The sequence below is a fragment of the Pelodiscus sinensis genome, chromosome 1 (assembly GCF_049634645.1).
Source record: "Pelodiscus sinensis isolate JC-2024 chromosome 1, ASM4963464v1, whole genome shotgun sequence".
In the NCBI taxonomy this organism is placed as follows: Eukaryota; Metazoa; Chordata; order Testudines; family Trionychidae; genus Pelodiscus; species Pelodiscus sinensis.
This window is the reverse complement of record NC_134711.1, coordinates 94,323,483-94,343,212: the sequence shown is the minus strand read 5'-3', so window position 1 is coordinate 94,343,212 and position 19,730 is coordinate 94,323,483. Positions and strand designations below refer to the sequence as shown.

Here is a 19,730-nt window from a genome sequence, read left to right as displayed (position 1 = left end):
TTAGCTAAGCACTCTGTTATTTTCTCAAGTCATATTCATATCAGAAAAACAATATTGGGACTTCTAAGGGATTCTTGCTTAAAAGCAAAAAGGAAGATCATCTCTCCACAAACATTCACCTAAGTGAAGCGACACTTTCTTGGGCATTTTTGCCATGAGTCTGCAGGGAACACTCCTCCTGGGATTACAATGAGATTGTTCAGAGCTCTTTAAAGCTGCAGTGCTTTGGGGATTGTTTTGTGGGGGTGAGAGCTGTTTAGCCTTTTCTCCCAGTGACATCTGGTATTATTTTGCTACCTACTCCAGAGTTATTCTTGGCCTTGAAGTGGACTCCAAGGATCAGAAAGAGAAGATGTGGGCTTTCTCACACATCAGCAGTCGCCATTGCTCCATTGCCACTGATTTCATTTGAAAGGGTGCCGGTAAGGAGAGGAATACACCTGTTCACCTTTATTTTTCTTGGAATAAGCAAGCGGCAGAGAGCACTCTAGTAGAGAGGATTTTTTCTTCCCTTTTGCACACAAAAAGAGAATTGGTCTTCTTTCCTCCAAGCGGGATGAAGATGAGTGACTCGAGGGAATATGACAGTCAGGGGAAACCTGCTCTGTCTTTTTCTATTGAGGAGATCTTAAAGAAACCCTCTGTTAAGACCCACCTAAACAATACACCAAGAACTATCAGTAGTCACGTCAAAGCAGCTCCAGCCATGGGATCAGGGCCACAGCTGGAACTTGCCATGGGTAAGCACCACTTATACTGCTTAATGAAAACTTCCCCCTTTCCAAGTCTGTTTGGTGTGACTAGAATATAATTTGTACTGGTTGTGCCCTTGTAGGAATCTGGGACTTCATTGGTCAGCAGAGTGTTTGCCCCTCTCCATTCAATACACATATATAAGTATAATTTTAACGTGAAATCAAAAAGATTTTGAGAATTTCTTTGCTTATAACCATGGCCACCCGCTGTCATCCCTTTTGGGGATTCATTATGCCACAAAGGCTCTCAAAAATCAGGACTGAGAGATGTGCTGTTTGAGCAGGCAAGAAACAATGGCCCTGATCCTTAAAGGTATTTAGGTGTCTAACTCTCACTGATTTGTAGCCTCTCCTGATTTCAGTGTGAGTTAGGCTTGCAAAAATACCGTTGAGGACTTGGGTCTCTGTGACCAGTGTAAAATCTAAGAATACCTGAAAATTGCAACCAAGTAAAATATCCTGGGACCTTTCATCTACAAAAAAATCCTTTATTATTTACTGTTATACAAAACATCTGCTCCTCCTGTAAAAAAGGGTCTGAGGGACAAATTGAGGCCTACTACTATGAGGTGCGTACCAGCACCAGAGTTATTCAGCAGAGCCAAATTCCATACAAATGCTTTGCCATGATAAAATCAACTACCCTGATTCGAACAGGAGCAATGGACAGCAAGGAAAAAGTAGTTAGAACTCAGGAAGGAAAAATACTTTTTCTTTCAAGTCTATCTTTATCATGGGAGATAGGAGGGCTCCTTCATAAACTGGAGCAAGCTCCTTAGCAGCAAACCTTCCAGTGCTAAAGATCAACAAGTGTGTGGCCTTCTTAACTTGTATTTCCTTGGTTTTGATCAGCTTAGCATAGAGTTAATCAGAAATTATATTGTTCCCAAGGAAAATGCCAACATTTTTTTGTTGAAAATATTGAAAACCAACATTGTTGTTGTTTGGATTTTTGACAAAAAGTCAACATTTTCTGCAAAAAGCAGAAACTTTCCATCAAACAAAAGCCCAGTTCTCTGTCAAAAAATAGCTAATTTTTACCAGCCCTCATTTAGTCCTCTCAACACACTATATAACAGAATTTAATAATTATTTATAATAGAATAGCAAACAGCCATATGCTATACATGGTAAGAGACAGGCTGTGCGCCTTAAGAACTTACAGTCTAAGTAAGAACTGTGTGCCAGCGTGATTTGCACTCTTTTGGGACCAGGATAAATTCTAATAGGATTGGATGGCCAGGGTAAACAGGATCAAATCGAGGCAGCACAACTGGCTTAGGAAGGGATTTAGGACAACGTTCACAAAATATGCTCTAGCCCAGTAGTTCTCAACCTTTCCACACTCCTGCATCTATTCCAGGAGTCTGATTTGTCTTGCATAATCCCCAAGCTACACCTCACTTTACAACTATTTACTTACAATATGAGGCACAAAATTACAGAAATGTCACAGCACATTGTTACTGTCAAATGGCTTACTTTGTCATTTAGCCATATTAATTAATTAATTAATTAAATAAATAAAATGAAATATAAATATTGCACTTACATTTCAGTGCATAGTACATAGAGAAGTATAAACAAGTCAGTGTCTGTATGAAATTTTAATTTGTACCGACTGCACTAGGGCTTTTTATGTGGCCTGTTCTAAAACTAGGCAAAGCTAGATGCATTGATGTATCCCCTGGATGATCTCTGAGTATCCCCAAGGATAACCATATCCCTAGCTGAGAACTACTGCTTTTGCCTAAGACACTTTGACCCTGTCCACACTGGTTGACAACTGTGTTGGAATCTAGTTTGGCCACAGCTGAGTGTTCACCATACTTAGGTCAATGATTAAACTGAACTGTACATTGGAATTTTGGCCCCTTTTACACTAAGAACGTCTATCATGTTTGAGCCTTGTTAAAACACGGTCTGGTCTTTCAGACAGCTGATAGTGTCTGAGATGTCTTCTGTCCTGGCTGTCCCACCAGCCTGGTTTCACCAGTGATGGTAGAAATAAAATCTAGTGTAAATCAGCCACCAATTTTTTCTCGTTGTCCCCAATGGTGGTAAAACCTTCAGTGGCCAGTCTCTATTATCATTCCCACCATCCCTACCACTGGTTATAATGTAACAGTGGGAGATTTCCTAAAATGAAGCCTCAGCATTGGCTGCATCATACTCTTTTCTAACCATATTCTTGAATCATACTAAAATCTGTTCTTTTGATCATTTCTGAAACATGGTTAAAAACCAAGTCAGTCCCCTCCATATAGCTGGACTACACTCCATTTTAACAATGGTGGGCTCTTCTGTGTTATAAGTGGGACTTGCAGTGCAGTCAATTTCCACAGTGTAAACTGGACTTTTATGTCTTAAAGCTGATGGCTCTGGACTTGAGACAGGCATTGGAGTAACCCAGCTCTGTTTCAATTTGCATCTCTGTTGAGCTTGTCAAATCCCAGTGCTCGCTATGACAAGTTCTTATACAGGACTCCGAGGATGTCAGGGATTCCATTATTGCATGTCACTACAAACACATTTCCACCCCCAAACAGTTTCAACTGAGAGCACAGGCAGTTGTTCGACTTGTAAATGATGCAGCCAGCACAGCAAAGCCCATCCCTTGACTTGATGAAGTGCAATTTGTTTCCCCCTTTTGTTTAAAAAAAAATCAAGCTCAAGTGGAGGAAATTTCATCAGTTTAGAAACTGAATATGGCTGGAGTGAGAGCATGTGATGGCTCTTCAGCCCACTACTGAAAAGCCATAATGGAGTTTGCACATCTGTTGTGTGCTAAATCAATGGCATTACCCATATGTTTATGGCAATATAAAACATATACTTTAAATAATGATAGTACTTAATACTTTAGATGCACACACAGGCTAATTAATCACTGCAACATGGAAAAGCTATGTAAATGATGTGGATGGCCCCTCCGCTTCATAAATACATTAAGTATTTTTTAATTTTTTTCCACTTCATTGCCATCCTTGATCAAGTAGCTTTAAAATACAGGACAAAACTGAAGCATTTGATTGGCAGGCAACAACACCATGTGCATGTTCATCACACCAAGGAGATGCAGGCATTGATTGCCCTTCCACTTCTCCAGTACAACTATGAGGTTTTTTTGTCTTTATTTCATCAGAAGCAATTACACCCTCAACTGTACATTTCAGGATAATTACTGTGTTTCATCAAAGTCACTCAACCTTATGCCACATTATACCAGTGTGGCACGTGTTATAGAATGGCCCAACCCACACCTGTTTTGAGTTACTGCTGGTCAGGTGGGAACTGCAGAAATCTGTGCGAGACTCCAGGACTGGAGCAGCAATGGGGTTTGCAGGTCAACAGTAACACATACTGGCAGAGTGGTGTAGATATCCCAGGCCGGCAATGGCTGGGGAGATGCAAGCCAGGAATTAGCAGCATTAACAGAACTGTGTGAACACTTAGGAGTGGAACAATAAGAAGTGCTACAAGTCAGGGTGCAGCTGCACAAAGAGAGGAGCTGGATGGGCAAGCGGGGCCAGAATAACAGAGCAGACTATAGCTCAGAAATGAGGTGCCTTAGCAGATCTTACTTGGGAACTTTTTTCTGGCAGAGAAATGGATGCTTAAGTTCAGGCATGAAATCCAGTGCAGGGGCCTTTTGAAAAGTTTCCACTGCCCCTGCCCACAGCAGGCTCTGTGGGTCTGATTCAAACCTCGCTGGAGTTCATGGGAATCTTGCAGTAGACTTCATTGGATATGGCTCAGGCAACATCTGCTCTTCATCCCCCAGGTTCCTCCGTGCTCAGATTTGATGAATTTACATTGCAAAAATTCCCAACAGATGGCCTGCTTTCTGCAGCATCGGATCCAGAGCACATTGGAATTAGCTATAGCATGTGTTTGAAAGAGTCTTAGGGTATGTCTACACTACCCCCCTAGTTCGAACTAGGGGGGTAATGTATGCATACCGAACTTGCTAATGAAGCCCGGGATTTGAATTTCCCGGGCTTCATTAGCATAAAGCCGGCGCCGCCATTTTTAAAAGCCGGCTAGTGCGAACCCCGTGCCGCACGGCTACACGCGGCACGGACTAGATAGTTCGGATTAGGCTTCCTAATCCGAACTATCTGTACACCTCGTTCCATGAGGCATACAGATAGTTCGGATTAGAAGCCTAATCCGAACTATCTAGTCCGTGCCGCGTGTAGCCGCGCGGCACGGGGTTCGCACTAGCCGGCTTTTAAAAATGGCGGCGCCGGCTTTATGCTAATGAAGCCCGGGAAATTCAAATCCCGGGCTTCATTAGCAAGTTCGGTATGCATACATTACCCCCCTAGTTCGAACTAGGGGGGTAGTGTAGACATACCCTTACAGAGTTAAAGATGCAGGTACACTGAAATAAAAGCCAATTACGTCCCCAGGCTTCTGTGCAATCACAGGCTCCCAGCGCCGATGGCGGCCCTGCCTCCCAGTCTAGGAGTCCCAGCTGGGAGGCGGGGCTGTGATCACTGCTTTGGATGCTTCAGAAGCCTAGTTGGGGTTGGGGGAGTGTCTGGGAGTCCGCCCCCGCCAGGCTTCTGCACAATCACAGGCTCCTTGCGCCGATCGTGGCCCCACCTTCCAGCCACTCCCCACGCCATCTCCTGGCCTGCAGCCCTGCAGCACCCACAAGGCAGGCTGGGCTTCTTGCTTGCAGCAGCCCCATACCACTTAAAACTGCAAGCTGCTCCATTCATGTGGCTCTTAGCTCCAGGACGGGGGAGAGGCTTGCATTGCCCCCATCACCCAGGCCAATCTCTCAGCTCCTATTGGCTGGTTATTTCCAGCCTATAGGAGCTGAGAGATTGGATGGGGGTCAGTCCCTATTGGGCAGCTGTTTCTGACCAATAGGAGCTGAGGATTGGGCTGAGGGTGGGGAGATCACCCAAAGCCTCCCCTGCTCTCCAGAGCAGAGAGTCCCAGGGAGCTGCCCTGAACTTAAAACAGCAGCTGCTGCATGCCTCAAGGTTCCCAGCAGGGTGTCCATGGGCCGGATCTGGTGGCATAGTGGGCCTGATCTGGCCCGTGAGTGGTATCTTGCCCACCCTTGCCCTACTGCCACCTCTTCCTCTTCCCCCAAACAGGTTGGCTGCCATCTACCAAACAGACACCCATGAGTCAAACAACTTTTCCTGGCAAGAACCACTGGTGTTTCTGAGTCTTTTAATTAAAAGAGGGGAGTCCTGTTATATCTTCTGATAGATGATCTGATTAGTGACCTGACTTCTTCTGCCGACTTTCATTGGAGCTGGATTTCAATAGGAAGGAAAGCAAGCCTGAAATAAAAGTTTGGTCTGTAGTACTGGCATAGGCATTCCAAAGTCAGGAAGGGTTGTAGTGGGGTGTGGGGGCTGGGGAGTTGGTTGGGTTTTGTTTTACCAGGACAGTTCAGGCTGGAAAGTTTGGATCTGGGGAATTAGCAATAGCAACAGAAATAGTAATATTGGCATTATGCTTGTATTGTTGTAGTGCCCCAAATCTGCATTAAGAATTAAGGAATTCTCTGCCCCTGTCCTGAGAAACTTGTACATAATATGGGTTGTTTTACTTCATGCCGAAAGTGCGTCAACACTGCTCTCTTAGCTTGAAATAAGCTATGCAATTTGAGCTATGCAAATTGCGTAGCTTATTTCGAGTTAATTTTGAAATAGCTTTTTTTGAAATTTGGCGCTGTTTACACAAATTTCATAATAAACTGCTATTCTGAAATGTTCCTTAATCCTAGTGGAAGGAGGTTTACAGAGATGTTGGAATAGCGACGCCTGTTATTTGGAAAGCTATTTTGAAATAACGGGCATGCTGTCAAGATGCAGAAAACACTATTTTGGGATACCGGAAGTGTCCCGAAATAGCGCAGCTGTCTAGCTCCACTCTAACTGTACTCTACTCAGTTTATTGCAGAGGAGAGGCTAGATCAAGGCATGTAATAGAGTAGCTACCCCCTGCTCAATATAGCCAAATCATCCAATCCATAAAAAGCACTTATTTCATAGTTAGATATAGAATCACAAAGAAAGAAACTCCACATCCCTCTTGCCATAGTCTTCAACGCTGCTGACAAAAATCATTTCCCAAGGATATTTCACCACCATTTGTGAGAATGAAAGCCAGGCCAGAAAGGCCATTTTGAGCCAGCTGTCAAGGCCAGGTCTCTGCACATGACTAGCGCTCTGCTCAGGTTGAGCCAGGCTGAAATACCACTATCCCTGCAGCAAAAGGTTGTATTTGCCAAAGAAAATTTCTCCCTGGCTCAAATTCATAAATACTTTTTGAAAAAATTTCTCATGAATATCCACTACCAAAATGGGCTGTTCTGAAAGCCACCACCACGTCAGCCAGACAAAGCACAACCAAATAATAGGCATGTCCAAGTCACAATAGAAGTTGCAGCAGACATGGGACCAAAACCCAGGTCTTCTACTGCCAGCTCTATGACCCTACAGACAACATCAGCCTTTTCCCCCCACACCTCTCTTTCCCTAGCCTATTGCAAATCTACTCTTGAGTTTTCCAAACTCTCCATATACTGAATTCCATCCCATGCTGCCTCTGTGATCTTTCAACTACCTGCTTCCTTCTTGCTCAGTCTTTTATTCCAGTCTCCACAGATATAAGTGTTCTGCCATCTATCACTTGCTCTCATCCTCTCCCTCTGAGCCTTTCTCCTCTTTAGCTTATGATTATTCTAGATTATTCTTTTGAGATCCATAAGCCATGCCCATTTCTGTGGTATCTGAGCACTTCATTTTGTGATCTTTTGTGCATGAAAGATTGGAGGATGGGACAACATATGAAATACAAATTTACTGTATTATATTAGTTATAAAATTAGTTATAAAATTGCTCCTCCCAACCCTATCTTAGATGCTTGTAGCTGGACTACTTCACAGTCTTTAAAGGATTTTGCCTCACAACACCCCTGTAATGTACGGAAGTGTTATTATGCCTATTTTACAGATGGGAAAGTGAGGGTAGTAGAGTGGGTCTCTCTCAACCAGAAATACATGCACCCTGGGGGTACACAGAGATCTTCCAGGGAGTATATCAACTTGTTTAGATTTTTGCCTCATTTTACAACAGGTTATATAACAAGCATTACCAAAAGCCAGTACAAACTAAAATGACTTGTTTATACTGCTCTCTGTATAATACACTGAAATGTAAGTACAATATTTATATTCCAATTTAGAATTTTTTAAATCATATGGTAAAATGACAAAGTAAGCCATTTTACAGTAACAGCGTGCTGTGACAGTTTTGTAATATTATGTCTAATATTGTAAACAAACAATTTTTAGGTGAGGTTTAACTTGAGGATACACTAGACAAATCAAACTCCTGAAAGGGGTATAGTCGTCTGGAAAGACTGAGAGCAACTAAGCTAGATGACTTGCTCAAGGTCACTGGGAAGTCTTTGGCAAAGCAAGGACTTGAATGAGATCTTCTACACCACAGGGTCCTAACCACGGGTCCAGCCTTCCTATTTGCACAACATCTCTCTATATATAAAAAAAAATTCTGTGGGACAATAGAGTGATGTCATCATCTCGTCTGCATCCTCATGCTGCTGCTGCCGCCCATCTCCATCCTCAGCTGCGTGGAATACCCTCTGGGCATGGGCTGCTCCGGCTCTGGCTCCCATTTCATGTCCCTGGGAGTTGCACTGCTGGGGAGGAGCTGCTGCTGCTGGGGTTAGGTCCCCTCTATCATCTGAGCCTGACCCACTGGCTGCCCCGTGGCCCCTGGGGAGCTGCCGCTGCAGCCACACACGGGTGCTCCGGGGAAGTGGGAGCCATGCGACCTCCTCCCTCTCCCCTCCGGCATGTGCCCCCCCTCTGGTCTCTGCCAGTGAGTGGGATAGTGATAGGGGTGCAGGATCTGAGTGGGAGATGTGGTGCAGGAGGGGGGAGGGTGCAGAGTGTGGCCAGGAGGGAGGATGCAAGTGTGGGCTGGAGTTAGAGTGTCTAGCTAGGGAGGGGATGCAGGAGCAGGCTGGTGATAGGGCGTAGCAGCCGGAGGGGGGTTGGTGAGCATAGTGGCCGGGGGGGGGAGGGGGATTGGCAAGTGTAGTGGCTGGGGGTGGGAGGTGGCGAGTGTAACAAGCAGTGCATGCAGCCCCATAGTGACCTTTTAAACAATAGAAAGACAGAGTAAGTGATGTAATATCCTTTACTGGATCAACTTCAGTTGGTGAGAGAGACAAGCTTTCAAGCAGCACAGAGCTCTTCTTAATTAGTCTCTTTAAACAAAACTAATTTTAATAACTAATGTCAAGAACCTCAGACTTCTGCAAAGCCCAAAAAGGAACAAAGTAAAAAACCAACCCACACAGTATTCCCCCTTCCCTCCTTACAAATTTTGAGAGAAGAGATGGACCTTGCACCAGGGTCTAAAGGGCAACATGCCTGGGCTGTATTCGATTGTGTGTAGAAGTCTCTCCAGAAACTTGTGATAATTTGGAAGATAACATTTGAACAATTGTCCTTTCTTGCGAAGAGGCTTTGTGTCATTTTCAAAGCTTTTTCTGACTATATTTTCTGTGGATCAGCCTCTGCCCTCCGATACTTTTGTGTGACTCCCATTGAAGTCATTGTGCATTGGCCCTTTGTCTCCAAGTGATGTAATTATCGACACTATGTGGGTGATTATAAATAGAATGGAGTAAAACTTATTCAGAAATGAAACTCCACAAAGCTTAAAGTGTTTGGTGCTTTGTTAAGGCCAGATATTAAGCCAGAAATGAAATACATATTAAAAGCCAAATTTTCTTTCCATGCAAATAGCCAGGCAAAAAGCATATTACTATGGGAACTGCCTTACCTACCGGTACCTAGATGAGATTAAAATTCAGCACAACTTCATTTTGCTGTCAGCTCAGATGCTGAGACAAGAAAGGAAGAACAGTCAGGGGTCCTCTTTGTGGTGCAGCTTGATAATGGGACAAAATCCAGAAACCAGAGTGATGGGCTATAGCAGGGGTGGGGAACCTTTTCTGGATCAGGAGCCACTGACCCATGAACAAGTCAGTCGGGGGCAAAAAAAAAAAAAAGTCCTCACTGACCGAGAAGGAAAAAGACTATTGGATTTTGTGTGTTCTTGTCCTGGGGGGACACGGGGAGGGAGCTTGAGCACCAGCACGGGCTCCCCAATGCTGAGGGGGAGCCCTAATCCTTAGGGGCCAGATCCAGACAAGCCAGGGGCCACATCTGGCCTCTGGGCCTGAAGTTCCCCACCCTGGGCTATAAGAAGTACACGAGGAATGTAAGTTCTGGACTAATGCTCAGTTCATGGCTGCCAGAGGTGTGTGGATGAGAAGCAGAGAGGTCAATGACAAAACATACATGGTGCTACAGTACCCTTTCTGGACAGACAAGGTATGATGTTGACAGGCTGTGCAGGTAGGCTACGTCCAATCCTTGGCAATGAGGAAGGTGCTTGCACAAAGTGCTTGGAGTTTCTAAAGAGTTTGGGGCTTGGTGTTCAGGTGTGCAGCATCCCCATTGGAAGCAGGTTTTCAGAAGAGCTGTAATGGGGTGGTATATGGAGAGCCCAGTGGTCATTCAAGTCTTGCTCCGCAGTTTAACTGGGACAAGCCCACCCCCATCAATGTCTAACTTGACTAGTTCCCACTTCCCACTTCTCTCCATGTCCCTGCATGCTGGTCTGAACTGGGTGCCCATGTTTCTTGCTTTCATTCAGACAGCAGCAGAGAATGCTGGTCCCTGATACAAAGCACTCATGTACTATGCCCTTCACAGATTCCAGCAGCATGGGGAAATCAGACAATACTTTACCTTCAGCAAAGCCGCTCGGCTCTGCCTCCCCTTCTGCACTTGTGGTCAAGGCCAGCACAATGCAGCCAGTTCACCGCAGGAGCCCCACCACCCTGGATGCAAGCCCCACTGCTTTTCTCAGTGAGGATGATGTATATGAGCAGCTAGGAGGCAAGAGAAAACATGAGGAAGAGGAGCTGTGTGAATTCCCAGCAGACCATTCTCTCCAGGGTGAGTACACTCAGGTCCTGCCTCTTCGAAGGGTACCTGAAATTACAATTGTTATGGTGCACTACATACAGGCATCACTATTAAATGTCAGCAATTACTAGCAATCACAACAGTTTTTCCATAACCTCAGCTCCTGGTTGGGTCGCACATGGGGATGGAACCTAGAAGTTTCTGTTCCTAAGCATTCCACTCATTTTCCTCAGCCCACATTCTAAGTTTCATGAGGTAAATGCTTCTCACAGATTAAACTGTAATCAGCCGTTGACGGAAATGGCTGACTTCTGCTGTCATTCTGTTAAATAGGTGCTTTGCCACCGACTGTGGAGCACAACAGAATCAGGTCCGTGGTTGGTAATGAACCCTCTGCCAGAGGAGGCCATTTTACTGTTATGGGGCAGTGTAGGGAGAGCCCAGTGGTGGAAGCAGTGAGGCAGTTTCTATCTCACTAGCACTGATTGATTGAATGCCCATGGAAAGAACTCACTGTGAAATAAACACTTCTTTATGTTAGGCTGTGTCTAGACTACATGCCTCTGTCGGCAGAGGCATGTAGATTAGACACATAGGCAAAGTCAAATGAAGCCGCGATTTAAATGATCGCGGCTTCATTTAAATTTACATGGCTGCCGCGCTGAGCCGACAAACAGCTGATCAGCTGTTTGTCCGCTCAGCGCGCTAGTCTGGACGCTCCCCTGCCGACATCAAAGCCCTTTGTCGGCAGCCCCATTATTCCTCGTGGGATGAGGTTTACCGGCTCATTTAAATCGCGGCTTCATTTGACTTTGCCAAACAAACAAATCTACATGGCTCCATCGACGGAGCCATGTAATTTAGACGTACCCTTAGAGGGAGAGCCACACTGCAATGTCTAGATGCTGAGCTGGAGTCAAATTTTCCCAAAGCTAATGAGGGGTTCTGGTCCACCCTTCCAGTTCAGCACCGTCTCTAGTTTAGTCACACAAGATTAGCGATCTTCTCCTGACATCAGGCCACTACTAAAGTAGGAAACTGACTCCTGCCAGTGTCAGAAATGATTACGGTTAGTTAGCCAGACACGTAAGCTGACAGTGGGTTACCCTTGTGGGAATTCCTGTTGGTGATTTAAAACTAATGCTTTCTGATCTGAGCTGTAACTGCATTTTGGAACAGAGTGGGGGGCTATCCGACTGCCACTTCCTGGGACTAGTGGTTCCTCCTGCTGATCCTCCTGTGGAAAGCCACAGCAAGCAGTGAAAGTATCCCCTAGAAAGTCTGGTGCACATGAAATAGGCTTGACAAGCCCCAGTTCAGAGGGGATGCATTGCATAGCCACTGTAGGTTCACTTAGGGGGTTGAATTTTATAGAAAATCCCTCCCTGTGGTTTAAAGTAAAAGGTTCGGAAATGTGGCTAGTCCCAGGGAGGCGCAGAAACAGTCAAACTATTACTAAATATCTTTTAAACTTTTATTAGAATGCTTCCAATCATAGCTTTTCTTTATTAGTCTCTTACATGCGTGGTCGCCAAATAACTATTAGTAGGGGCAATAAGCAAAGTGCAATACAATAAATGAAAATTCCCTGAGCTTTTTCTAAGTCCCAATAGTTGTCAATAAGGGACCAGGGATTATCAATAGTTACATTTACATCAATCTTACTCATAAGTCTAATTATTTATCTAAAACTCTTAACACTACTACTTAACAAAACTTTTAACTAAGTTTAGATAGCAATACTCACACTTAAAAAAAACACAAAGTACAACAGCAACAATGTCATGGTTAGTATACGTTACGCTCTACAGGAACTCGTTTGGGTTCGTTGAGCGGGAGATGGCCCTCGGGTGATCAGTCCTTGGACCTAGCTCATATTCTGCCTTCCAATGATTTATTCGGGAATTCTCAATTTGATATAGGAGGGGTAGCTGTTTTATAGAGAGAGCTTTTGCATGCTTTTTGTGATAGGCTAGCAGACCCTGTCTGTTAAGTGACAGGAGTAAGGGGGTGAGGTGGTTTCCTGTTTTTCCTTTCCTGCCTTATTGGGCATGGCACAGTCAGCACAACCAGCACGAACTTTACATGAACTTTTCAGGTCTGGTTTTTGTTCCTGTTCTTCACTGATCTTTAAGGTACATAGGGTTTTTCATCAAGGTGAAGTTGACCTTTTGCTTGGATGGCAATATGCACGAGAGGCCTGGCCAGCAAAGAGCCTGCTTCCACACTCCCCACAACTGCACCCCACCCACCAAGGCCCCAGGAACACTTCCGTCACTGAGCTGTATAATCTCTTAGGAAAGAGGGACTGGTGGCCTTCCTTCATCTTCTCCGGTCCTCTTTAGAGGTGGTTGCTCTGCTACACTCTAAAAGTGTCTCCAGGAAAGGCAGACAGGCAAGGGCCACTGTGTGTAGACTCACCTTCCTTAGAGTTGGATCCAGTGTCCATTGCATTTCCATTTCACTGCCATTGACTTCGGTGTGCTTTGGAGCAGGCTTCTGGTGCAGTGCAATAGCTGGGCAGCCAATAGGGATTACCTCACAGTGCAGTAGCTGATACACCCAATAATCTCCAATGTGTGGTGGCGAGGGAATCCCCAGGGGTTCCCAAGACACCATGCCAAGGATTCTGAATTATGTCTGCACCTCACTCATTGCAACAGCACTGGCAGAGTGCCCTCTGGTCCCACTGCCTTGGGGGAACAAGCATGCACTTCCTGCCCCCTGAAGAGCCTTTGAATTGGGAGACACTAATACTTACCAGGGACCCCACCCTAAAGATCTTTTTTCCCCAAGTCTTCCTGATAATCTGGGAAGGATGCCACGCAGATCCAGAAAGCAACTATGTGTGTTCCTGTGTGAGAGAGAGATTATGCCACTTCCAAAGGTAAGTTGTGCAGTGCTGAGAGAGAAAGAGGGCATTGGGGGGTATGATCAGTATCACATTCACTGACTAGAATATGTCTGCAATAGAGCTTTGAATGTAGCCTAAGACTGGAGTGAGCCCTTGCTTTGATACAAACCTGTCACCCGACAACATTACATGTGATAAAACTCTCTAGCAGGATGGCCACTGCCGATAAGGGGTTAGAAATACCGTGTCATTTATAATAAATAGAATTATAACCTCGTCACTGTTTTATTTACAGTGATCAGACTTGCTGGAGTGAGCAACACAGAATATTAAAATATTCCTTTCTGAGGACCCAGTTCTCCCCATTCTGGGGAAAAGTGATTTCATATCCATTGATTTCCTATCTTGGAGGTTGGGACCAGATATGTTAGAATTACTGCTCTGACAGCTCTCTTAATTTTGCTAGCCGCTCAGCTGGATGCCAGTTATAATGTGAATGATTTCGCTGCATCGCTTACTGTGGGAACAATTCAGCAGTGCTTTCTCAGAACAGTTTGCTGTAGTGGCTGAGCTAGTGGGATCTGCTCCATGAAATGGCAAGATAGGGAAAGGCCCTGTTTTCGAGCTGCGTGTGCTGGGTGTGAATGTTGATAACAGTGGCTCTTTGTGAAATTATTAATCTCTGGGATTTGGGTCTGTGCAACTATGAATGCTTATCAAAACCGGCCAGGAGCACTGCGGTTTAACAAATCTTAAAATACAAGTGGGACCGGTGTGCTGCTGGGGGAAATTGACACAGCTCCACACAGTAAATTCAAAAAGAACAACTACTCCAAACCTACAGGCCAAATCCTGAGCTCCTGACTCTGTTTTAATTCACTTCCCTGCCCAGTTATTTAAATGAATGCTTTGGCTATGCAAGACCTATGGTCTCTTGCCTTTAAATAATGCAGTGTTAAGGTTATGGATTTACCCCCACTAGAGACAGGAAATGATTAAGTTAAGTTTCCCATGCTCACTTAGATGGAGGACACAGGGCTGAATGGAGCTTGGTTCTTACCCAGTATGACAGTTGGGTCTGGTTTACACTAAAGGGAAAATCAACTTAAGATACACAACTCCAGCTGTGTTCATTACGTAGCTGGCATTGAAGTATTTTAAATCATGTTTTGGCGCATCCATACCGTGGGAGGTCGACGGGAGCACACGCGCCCATCGACTTCCCTTGTTCCTCATTAGAAGCAGGACTAGCGAGGCCAACATGCGTGCCCGCTCAGTGCGAATTAGCAGGTCTTCCAGGGCAGCGGATGAACAGGGCCAGTGTTGTAATAACTGGTTATTCTGTTAAACATGTACAATGGGCCCGATCCTGTGCTGCCACTAAAGAACGCCGACTGCAGCTGTCCAGCAGAGTAAAGATGGGTTTAAACCACCATTGTATCCTCAATTCTGGTGCTCTCTGGTGAGCTAGGCTTCTGGCACAGGGTAGAGCAGACTGGAGGTCTCTCTAAGTTGTCCTGGCTGCTAATTGCCTCACTGGACTGGAGCTGGCTGGGGCACAGAGACAAACTGGTCACATTCCTTTCCCCCTGCAGACACGTCTTGTACACTGACCATGGACAGGGGATGGCATAGGATCTGTTTCAACATCACCCAAAGTTCTCTCCTCACCCATGACAGGAGAAAAATTTGGTCCAAAACCAACACTTCGCCCTTCTGAACACAAGGAAGCAATTCCTAATGAATAGGGAAAACGGGGAAGAAAAGAATAAATGTTTTATATGTACTTTTTGTTGCCACTATGTAGCTCACTAGTTTGCCATGCATAGATACAATGATTCCTGCATTATATGTGTTGTTAATGTGTGGGGCTCACATATACCGCTAGAAATGTGATACTGTACTTGGATTTCCATGTGTTGTTGGGTTTACAGCTGGGAGCTCTTGGAAGCTAGTGCTTTTTCTTCTCACTCTTGCAAGGGTAATGCTGCTTTTAACTACTCTTCCTGACTATTTAATGGAAGGCATTAAGGCTAAATTCTCCCCTCTCGCTTCTCAACGTACACACGTGCAACTCTCAGTGAATGCTGATGGGCACTGAAGCATACAAACATGTAGACACAGCTTCTCAATGCCGTAAATGTTGTTATGGAGTTTCTATTAACACGGTGTTTAAAAATTGAGACCGTTAAGCAAGGATTCGGTGCTTCCCTCCTCCAATCTGCATTTTCCTAGCATGGTACATTTATAGTGCATGTTTTCCAGAGGGTATAGGACAATGAGCTCCTGATAATAGGACCTGTGTGATGTGACCAATGGTACAATAAGGATGTTTTTAATACGTTTTTCTTGAAGGTCATCTGTGTTTTTGATTGTTTTTTTTTTTCAAACTGGTCTGAGAACTTTCCATCACAACCCTGGGATTTGGTCTTTTAATACTTCCACTTTGAAATTGGGGGCATGACTTTTCTCTATTGTTTTTTTACAAGAGTTTTAGCTTATAATCAGGCAAGCGCAGAAGCTATATAACAAGCTAATGACTGAATCAGAGTGTAGGAGAGGAAGCAGGGAACCTGCCTGAGACAGCAATATTACGCAAGTGTGCCCGATTTGTAAAGGTTCCCAGGTGCAAGGAGCAACAACTAGCAAGAACAAACTAGTTAACAATCTGTCTGAGACTGCAATAATAGGCTTAGCTCTCATCATTGTGTGAACAGTATGTTTCTTCAGAACTGGTTAAACAATGTAAAAACCTTTTTGCTAAACTGGAAATCATTATTTGATTTGGCCTGTTGTTATCCCTTCATTGGCCATTGTTTGTGAGCATCCTCAGGACTAAAGTTTGACTTACACAGATGTTCACAGAAAGCAAATTTCAAGCCTGTAGCTGATATTTATTGAAGCCAGAAAGGAAATTAATGGTATAACAAACCAACATTCTCTCTGGCTAGAATCAGTTTACAATCATTTCGGCCATCCCACTGGGGCACAGAAACAATACCATGTGATGGAGGCAACCAGTCACAAGCTCAGGTAATGACTGACTGTGGACTGAATACTGCTCCAAGTATTTGACAAACAATCCAGTCCTCTAGCATGTTTGTAGGACTTAGTGGCACCATTTGTAAAAACTATGATCTCTTTGCAGCCAAGCAGAAGATAAGGGCTAAAGTCATCCTAAGCTTGATTCTGACATTTTGCACATCCCTGAGCAAGGATTGGTTTATGATTTGCACGACCCAAAGAGTAAACCGGGGATGCATTGTGGGTCAAACAGTGCCCTCTGAGTCACAACCCCTCCCCTAAATCCTCTTTGCTCCCTGCTGGTAGTTACTTATCTTTGGCCTGTAGGAGCAGCACATTGTGACACTCCTACTGTGGCTAACCAGGAAGAGGGTGGAGCCAACCTCCATCAACTGTTCCTACCCACCTGCTCCAAGGAAGGTCTAAAAAGCCACATGGTCCTACTTATCTGAGAAGCTGAGATCTGGGTTGCCGTGTTATGGTGTAAGAGAAGTTTCTATTCTCTTGCATTGGTGCATAGTCCAAGTCAAAAGCTAGCCCCAAATAAATTGTTTGTCATGAATAATTTGACCAGCTCTAAATTCTAAGAGCCTATGAGATCAGCAGTTTTGCCAGGTGACCTTAGGCAAGTCTCTTCAAATCTCTGCCCCTCCAGATCCCATACCAGCAAACTAGGGAATCACTCCTCTGTCTGAATAAACAGAACAGTCAACAAACTCCAGTAAACAGTTTGTCTAACAGTTCCTCAAGTTTCTGTGACTTCTCTGAAAGAAAGCGGACACTATTTTGCCAAAAGCAAACAGGCTATCAATTACCATTAGCAGTCTGGGTGGTAATTGATCCGATCACTTTAGTCTTCAAAAATTCCCTCTACCCTCCCATTGCTTTTTGCAGCAGTAGCAGCTCAGCCAGGCCAGTTCCTGAACACGGTCCACATTTAATGGCCTCTCATTAGGGGGGAAAGAGGGCTCATTATTCTGCTTGCCTAAAGACGTGTCTGACCTGGTATTTTTAGCTTCCTGCTCACACAGCTTGGGGTCCCCACCTATCAGTTTTTCAGCCGCATTATCTGGCAATTAACCATTGTGTTCAGTGCCAGGGTGATGGTGGAAAGATTTGGATTAGGGAAGGGAAATCAAACCTTTAAAAGCCCCTGTGTACCACTGCTCCATTCCTGAAATGCCTCAACAGATAGCAGCAGGATGCTAAATGCTATGCTTCACTGGCAGAAGGCTCTACCCAGAGCAATTTGTATGTATCCAATTAGAATCAGTCTCCTTGCCTTAGCCAGTGCCTTTTAATAAGGGGTAAGAAACCACCTTAATTAAGATTACCCCTGCTGCTGTATGTCTACCTAAAAACCACAGCACGAGCTCTTTGAAATCAGTAAGCAGTCTCTTTAAGCCAGAGGGGAGCCCCACAGACGTCTTTCCGTACCCACACAGACAAATGGGGTTTTAACACCATCAGTGAAGCACAACATAATATCTGGCTCTTTTAAAGAAGAGGGATCACTTCCACCCTTGGTGTTGGCTGACACTAAACCCAGTGTCACTGTAACAAACATCAGTGAAAGTGGCTTGAAGTATCTGGCCGGGAGCCCTGCAATCAAAACAGATTAAAAGCAGAAGAGAAAGAGAGAGGGGAAGTCTCTTACAAGGATTTTAAAACCACGAATAACAGGCAGTGATGCCCAGTGTGAAATCTCTTTTCTAAGGCATCAGAGATCCAGTCAGCTCAGGTACACCAAGAAAAATTGGTTCAAAATAATCAGAACTACATCCACCCTTTCTTTATAACTATTTCCAAACATACTGGCTACGTCTAGACTGGCATGATTTTCTGCAAACGCTTTTAACGGAAAAGTTTTTCTTTAAAAGCATTTGCGGAAAAGAGCGTCTAGATTGGCACAGACGCTTTTCCGCAAAAGCACTTTTGTGGAAAAGCATCCGTGCCAATCTAGACGCAGTTTTGCGCAAGAAAGCCCCGATTGCCATTTTCGCAATCGGGGATTTTTTGCGCAAAACAAATCTGAGCTGTCTACACTGGCCCTTTTGCGCAAAAGCTTTGCGCAAAAGGACTTTTGCCCAAACAGGAGCAACATAGTATTTCCGCAAGAAGCACTGATTTCAGACAGTAGGAAGTCAGTGTTCTTGCGGAAATTCAAGCGGCCAGTGTAGACAGCTGGCAAGTTTTTCCACAAAAGCAACTGCTTTTGCGGAAAAACTTGACAGTCTAGACACAGCCACTGTGACAAAGCAAGGAGCCTACTGGGCCCTAAGTCTTTTGTACCCTAAGGTCTCCTTACAGTGGATTGTATAAAGGGATCATTTACATGTAAGCTATGATGATACCAGCTCTTTGGTTTGTAAAACTTTTGTGAAAAATAACCCCCCCCCCCCCCCGATTGACACAAGTTTCGCTGACAAAAATGCCAGTGTGGACAGCCCAGGGTCAGGGTACATGTTCCACCATCGACACAGCTGCTGCCACTTGTTGGGGATGGTTTAATTATTCCGATGGGGGAGCTCTCTCCTGTCAGCATAGATCAGTCAGTCACATGGGAATTCTCACAGAGTGCCGCTGTAGACATTGCCTTGGGAACTCTTCCATAGCTCTGGTAGCATAAAGGAGCTTTAAAGGCAAGAATGGTGTAAAGGGGCTTTAGTGTAAATGAGAATCAGGCCCTTTGACTTGTGAACAAGACATGTCTAAAGGTACGTGTATCCTAGGAAAGGAATTTTTTGGGTGGCCTCTTTCCACTTTCCTCTAGCTTAATGATTTGGGGTGAAGCTTTAGATGTGATATAGCTTGATTTTAGTAAGACTTTTAGTACAGTCCCATGCAATGTTTCCATAGGCAAACCAGGGAAATATGGTCTAGATTAAACTACGTAAAATGAGTGCACAACTGGTTAAAAGACTATACTCAAAGAGTTGTTCCTAATGGTTTCCTGTCAGATGGGAAATACAGAACTAATAGTGTTTCAAGGGGGTCTATCCTGGGTCCAGTACCAGTCAGTATTTTCATCAATGACTTAGATAATGGAGAGGTGAGTATGTTCATAAAACTTGCAGGTGACACCAAGCT

General features: G+C 44.6%; 1 protein-coding gene across 1 annotated transcript in view; it reads left to right on the top strand.

The window, feature by feature from the left end:
• ISX (intestine specific homeobox) overlaps positions 1-19,730 on the top strand; it is a 292,370-nt gene that overhangs the window by 257,822 nt on the left and 14,818 nt on the right. The window contains exons 2-3 of the mRNA XM_006137966.4: positions 307-740; positions 10,547-10,792. Coding sequence (XP_006138028.2) covers positions 557-740; positions 10,547-10,792 — 430 coding nt within the window. The 5' untranslated portion in view covers positions 307-556. The remainder of the gene's footprint in view (positions 1-306; positions 741-10,546; positions 10,793-19,730) is intronic.